This window comes from Sinocyclocheilus anshuiensis, unplaced genomic scaffold, assembly GCF_001515605.1.
Source record: "Sinocyclocheilus anshuiensis isolate Anshui unplaced genomic scaffold, SAMN03320099.WGS_v1.1 scaffold1154, whole genome shotgun sequence".
Lineage (NCBI taxonomy): Eukaryota > Metazoa > Chordata > Actinopteri > Cypriniformes > Cyprinidae > Sinocyclocheilus > Sinocyclocheilus anshuiensis.
In genome coordinates, this window is record NW_015542345.1 from 1499569 (window position 1) to 1506221 (window position 6653).

At 36.3% G+C, this 6653-nt stretch overlaps 1 protein-coding gene across 4 annotated transcripts in view; it reads left to right on the forward strand.

Annotated features, from left to right (window-relative positions):
- The window catches only part of chd5 (chromodomain helicase DNA binding protein 5), a 41489-nt gene that overhangs the window by 31501 nt on the left and 3335 nt on the right, over positions 1–6653 (forward strand). For all 4 annotated transcript variants that reach the window (XM_016489859.1, XM_016489862.1, XM_016489860.1 and 1 more), the window contains exons 30-39: positions 654–813; positions 1967–2046; positions 2129–2312; positions 2398–2484; positions 3103–3264; positions 3427–3535; positions 4226–4358; positions 4436–4631; positions 5424–5587; positions 5702–5828. In XM_016489859.1, the coding sequence (XP_016345345.1) occupies positions 654–813; positions 1967–2046; positions 2129–2312; positions 2398–2484; positions 3103–3264; positions 3427–3535; positions 4226–4358; positions 4436–4631; positions 5424–5587; positions 5702–5828 (1402 nt within the window). The remainder of the gene's footprint in view (positions 1–653; positions 814–1966; positions 2047–2128; positions 2313–2397; positions 2485–3102; positions 3265–3426; positions 3536–4225; positions 4359–4435; positions 4632–5423; positions 5588–5701; positions 5829–6653) is intronic.

Sequence of the window (6653 nt, forward strand, 5' to 3'; positions counted from 1 at the left end):
AAGCAATTTTAACTAGTGACACGGAGCGTGTCTATAGTGTCATTGTGTCGCCTGCCAATGACGTCATACACCCTCGATTTCCGGTTTTGTTTTGTAGAAAATATGGAAACACCAAAGACGCTTCAATATGTTGTGCGTTTTAATAGACCGGTGACGACCGCACAGAGTAGCATTATAACAGAACTTTCAAAGGTATCTAGTATGATAAAACAGCGCTGCTTTTTTCCCCCACATACGCACGACCGGAAGAAGCGGAAGTGGTCGACTGTGACATAATAAAAGCTCCGCTGCTTTCGAGCCGCGTGTCGCGCTCGTTCAGCGGCCTCGTTTCGCTTCGACGGCTTTCAGCCTCACCCTGCTTCATTCTACTACGTTAATAAATCATTAGCTCATCCATGAACAAGATTTCTGCCCGAGTCCCGTCGGATTGCATTGGCTGTGGGGATGAAGACGACAACTCCCATGATTCCACACTCAGTCACGGCGTCATCAAACTACGCCTTTGTCTATTGCCCTCTAGCGGCGAAAATTACATATTGTGCCTTTAATTGAGCATTTTAACTTATTTTGTATAAAATAATATATATAAAATAATAAAATAGCAGCTTAAATTTGATTACATTTGACACAAAACACTTTGAATGTGTGTATAGGTTCAGGAGTTTGAGCATGTGAATGGGAAGTTTAGTACACCAGATTTGATTCCTGTGGGATTGGAGCTGAAAAAACTTACTGAAAGTGTCTCATCGGACCCCAATACGCCTGTTCCTGCCAGTCCGGTTCCGACTCAACCCAGCACACCTGTTCCTTCAGGTGTGTGAAAGTGTGCACTGGTTTGGGTGGTTTATGAGGACACTGCCCTGTACTGTAATTCAAAAGGCTTAGAAAACATACTAAATGGTGTTTTTTTTTTTTTTTGTTGAAAATCTAAACATGCACAAAGTTTTCTGTAAAGGGTAGGTTCAGGTGTAGGGTTGGTGTAGGGCGATAAAAAATACAGTTTGTACAGTATAACAACCATTATGCCTATGCAGAGTCCCGTAAACCACCAATACCAACGTGTGTGTGTGTGTATGTGTGTGTGTGTGTGTGTGTGTGTGTGTGTGTGTGTGTGCGTGTGCGTGTGCGTGTGCGCGTGCGCGCGTGCATGCGTTAGGGCTGGGTAAAAAATATATATTTCTCATTTTTAATCGATTCTCATCTTTACGAAACATTATCGATTCTTAAATCCCAAAAATCGATTAGTCAGGCCTGTTTTCAGTTAATGAACGGAACATTGTAGCATGCCTCCCATCCAATAAATCACAGTAAGCTTTGTGTTTTGTTACTTTTTATATAAAACAAAGTCTCAGATTTCAAATTCTGTAATTTTGTTTTACAATGTTCAAACAATAAAATCTGTCACTCAATCAGTGTTTCAACCACGGAAAGAAGTCGATATAACAGCTTGTAAACAACAGAATGTCACATAACGTCACATTTACCTCATTATACTGAATATATGCACCATATGACATATTCATTATAATTTTTACTGTTTTTCAATATTTACTGAATAAATTTGTCAAGTTTTTATGACAGCCACCATTTAAATGTTTATATTTCAAAAAACAAATTGAAGAAATATAATTATGTAATTGTAAAGTTAGTATTACAACCTGACATGTATTACAACCTGACTCGTTAGTTTTTTTTTTCCCTTGAGAAAATTTGCTATATATTGTACCTGATATATATCCAAAATAATTGATATCGAATCAGATCGAAATCGAATCACAAACTTGGGAATCAAAAGCAAATCGAATCATGAAATTTGTCCCAAAACCCAGCCCTAGTGTGTGTGTGTGTGTGTGTGTGTGTGTGTGTGTGTGTGTGTGTGTGTGTGTGTGTGTGTGTGTGTATGTTCACTACTCAATGAAATGCTGGTTGTTTGTGGTTAACGAGACAATAATATTTGTTTTTACAGAAAAGACAGGGTCAGTGTCCGGTTCTCAAGAAGACAAGGAGATTACAGAACCAGGGAGTACCAAATCGCTGGACCCTGAGGTCAGACTGAAGTCATCCAGAAATATATTTTTTTCTGTTTTTTATTTCTCTTGTCCTTATTAAAATCTCTATCTTCTTACAGCAGCCAGTTATGCCAGAACCCTCCACTGTACCAGAGAAAACTAACGAGGGAGAAGAACCAAAAAGTGGAAGTCCAGAAGGAAAAGGAATGGAAGAGAGCGAGAAGAATGACACCCCAATTGTCCATTCAGAGCCATCGCCGCTTAATAAACCTAGTGAGCAGTCAGCCAATCAGACACCTTTAGGTGAGGGTTCTAGACCATGCATATAATGATTCTATAAAACATTTCTCTCAATAAACAAAATATTAAAATATTTTGTTTATTCAAGACTGTGGTAAAGGGAAAGAAACTTCTCCGGAGAGAGGGGAAAATAAACCCAGCCCAGCAAAAATAGATGATAAGGAGCAAAAACCAGGTCAGTATTTGTGGTATTTGTTTATTATACTTCCAGAAACAGAATAAAAGGAGTGGTCGAGATTCCAGATCCATTTTATCTTCAAATTGGCACCTTAAAAAACACATTTTCCACTAAATGGGTACAAAACTGGGCCTAAACCTTTTTTTTTTCAACAAATGTAAATGTCAGTCAAAGGAGGTGCTCAAACTTCAGAAAATGTTGTTTGTTAAATGTTTTGTTTTATTCATTTTCTGTGCATTTTTTATGCACAGAACCCCTGTTATCAAATAATGTCTAAGTTTAGATGATTTTTTGTGATTTATGTATTTTTCTAGCTTTAAAAATTAGACAGACATCCAAATTTAATAGACAACATTTAGAAAATAAATATACATTTGATAAATGATCAAATAAAAATATAAAATAAAGTTTTTTAGATAAATGTATTGTTCCCATTAATGAAAGCTTGACACGTTGTCAATGCTAAAATTTGTGTACAAATAGGAATGAGATTTCTATGTCAGTTTAATAATAAAAAGATCTAAACCTTAAGGCTTAAAAAAATGAACTGAACACCAATGTGTACCCTATTCATGGAAAGTAGAGTACCAGCCTCTCTGCTTTGTCAAACTCTAGTTTTTGCAGCCATTCCTGATGATTTAAAATCTGAAGACCCCCCTGAGAACCAACTGAATGGAGAGAAAGACACGAGGGACGACGTGGATGAGAGCCACAGAGATGACAAGAACAGCATCAAGACTCGTTTCATGTTTAACATCGCAGATGGAGGATTCACAGGTGAGTTGTAGTCTTATTGACGTTGTTCTGATTTGCTGTCTCGCTTCAACGGGCGTCAACACATTGGTCACGTATTGTATCATGGACAGCAGATTAAAAACTGGTGAATGATAGGAGAGATAAAGAATGCATGGATGTGCCTGAGTGTTTATGTGTGTTCAGAATTACACACGCTATGGCAGAACGAGGAACGCGCAGCTGTGTCATCTGGCAAAATGTACGACATCTGGCACCGTCGCCATGACTACTGGCTGCTAGCTGGCATCGTAACGTATCCTCACTGTTCCTTCCATTGCGCATTTGAGCGGTCTTATTATTCCTTTAATAATCTCAAAATGTTTTTGTTCTTTTCTTTTCTTTTGGTTTCTTTTTTTTCTTTAGGACTTTTATGAAGTTGTGAACATAAATGATTGTGATGTGCCTGTTTGAATAAATAGAATGGAGAATTACAAGGAGACCAAACATTTCAATTGATTATGAAGTGATTATTTAATGAATAGAAGGTTCTAAAGAACAGCATTTATTTGAAATAGAAATATTTTGTAACATTATAAATGTCTTTACTTTTTTGATCAACTCAATGCATGAATAAAAGTGAATAAACTGAATAAAAGTATTCATTTTTTATTCTAAAAAAAAAATAATTACTGACTGGATTATTACAATTAATGGCAAAATGAATGTCTGGAAATGTAAACTGATATTTCCTACTGACACACTACAGCAAAAGCAGCAGAAATAACTGACTTTAAACCATTTTTTAGCTGAAGAAAATGCTGGTGTTCTAATCATTTTGGCCACCACTGTATATATATTCAAAAATATTTCACCCAACTTATTCAGCATTTAAAGTGCTGTTTTCCAGTACAAGATCTTTGCCACTTCAGGTTGTGTGCTTCATTGTAATATTGAGTAAAGCATTTTCAGTATATGCAGCAAATCTTTAACCAGGCGCTCTCAGACATGGCTATGCCCGCTGGCAGGACATTCAGAACGACCCACGGTACACCATCCTCAATGAGCCTTTCAAGACTGAAATGCACAAAGGGAACTACTTAGAAATGAAGAATAAATTTCTTGCCAGACGTTTTAAGGTACACGTTATTGTGTGTTTTATTTGAATTCATTCAAAATAATCTTTATATTCACACATTCTTCATTCACATTTTAGCTCCTGGAACAGGCTTTGGTAATTGAGGAGCAGCTTCGGCGCGCGGCATACCTGAATATGACTCAGGATCCCAGTCACCCCACCATGGCCCTCAACACACGTTTCACAGAGGTGGAGTGCCTGGCTGAGTCCCATCAGCACCTCTCCAAAGAGTCACTGGCTGGTAACAAGCCAGCCAATGCTGTGCTGCACAAAGGTCATTTTCTAAAAATATAATAAACACCCTAATGCTTGGAACTGCCCCATGTTGCTTGCTGTTAATAACAATAGCTTTATCAACCAAACATAAACTAAATGTACATTACTGTTCAAACGATTTGTCAATTCTCTTATGTTCTCCAAGGCTGGATTTATTTGATCAAAAGTACAGTAAAAACAACAATAGAGTGAAATAGTAATACAGTTAAAAAAAAAAAACTGTTTCTGTCATATATTTTAAAATGTAATTAATTCCTCTGATGGCAAAGCTGAATTATTAGCAGCCTTTCTTCAGTCTTCAGTGTCACATGAGCCTTCATCATTTTAATATGCTGATTTGCTGCTGAAGAAACATTTCTTATTATTATCAATATTATTATGTTGTGCTGCTTAATGTGATGCATTTTTTCCAGTATACTTTTAAAAAAGAAAGTTTAAAAGAACATTTATTTGAAATATAGATCTTTTGTAATATTCTAAATGTCTTTACTACCTATTTGATCAATTTAATGCATCCATGCCAAGTAAAATTATTAATGTTTAAAAAAAAAAAGTTAAAAACAGTTGTGCTGATTAATAGTTTTGTGAATGCTTTGTTTTTTTGGGGGATTCTTTGATTAATTGAAAAAATTCAACATTATAAATGTCTTTACTGTCACTTTTAATCGATTTAATGGATCCTAGCTGAATACTTTTAGTAATAATGAATACTTTAAGTGCAAAGTGAATATTAATTTATTTCAAAACAAAACAACCTTTTTTTCTTTGATGTTCACTGGTGTTGTTTCAGTGTTGAATCAGCTGGAGGAGCTGTTAAGCGATATGAAGGCTGATGTGACGCGGTTGCCCTCCATGCTTTCGCGGGTCCCACCCGTGTCCGCCCGGCTCCAGATGTCAGAGCGGGGCATCCTCAGCAGACTCACCAGCCGGGGCAACGAGCCGCCACCTCAGCAGGTCAGCGTGACACGTCTTTTGCCATATGTGTAATCCATATAAGATGAATAATAGATGGGCCTCATGTGGATGAACCTTCATATAAGAATGTTCTGTTTCATCTCCCCTCCCCAGCCTTTCCCTCAGGGCTCTTTCGGCTGTTCTCAGATGTATAATAGCGGTTTTGCCGGAGGGTTCCGTGGACCTGGAGGCACTGCGATGGTGAACTACAGCCAGATGCCCCTGGGGCCGTACGTCAGCGGTTAGTGGACTACATTAGCTTTGAAATGAAGAGCGCATATAATCAAAAACCTAGTGGTCTGGTTAAAGGAACAGTTCACCCAAAAATGAACAATTTGTCATCATTTAAGGCCTGTTCTCACCAAGACAATAACTATAAAGATAACTGTAGCGATAACTGTATCAACGTCCACACCAAAGCACGATATAATGCAGTATGTGCATATTATTCCGGTATGTGCATTTGAAAAATTACTAGCCAGTGCTCTTACCTCAACCTATAAATGTTTTAACTGAGATTCTTTGTTTTAATATATATATATATATATATATGTGTTTTATGTACTGTAATGTATGTTTGTTGTATGTTTCTCAGGAGATATTAATTCTCCTCTCAGGCTGTAATTGAAAATAAGAACTTAATTGACTTGCCTGGTTAAATAAAATAAAATAAAATAAAATAAACGATTACATTCTGTTTATTATATGTATGTATGTGTTGTTTTTGTTATAGTAGTTGCATGGACTCTGCTATTCTTTTACATTTAGAATGTAAATCAAAATATTAATACAATGACAAGCACATGACGAAATTACTAAAATTAATTAGTAAATAATGAAAATATCAAGACAAAAGCTAAATCTAAATATTAATACATTCTATAATAGTATACAAATAATACTAATATAACACTGTGGGCAAGCAGTCTGAGAATAAGATTTAGTTGACTGAGAAAGTAATTAAAGGGGTCATATGATGTTGCTAAAAAGAACATTATTTTGTGTATTTGGTGTAATGAAATGTGTTTATGCAGTTTAAAGTTAAAAAAACACATTATTTTCCACA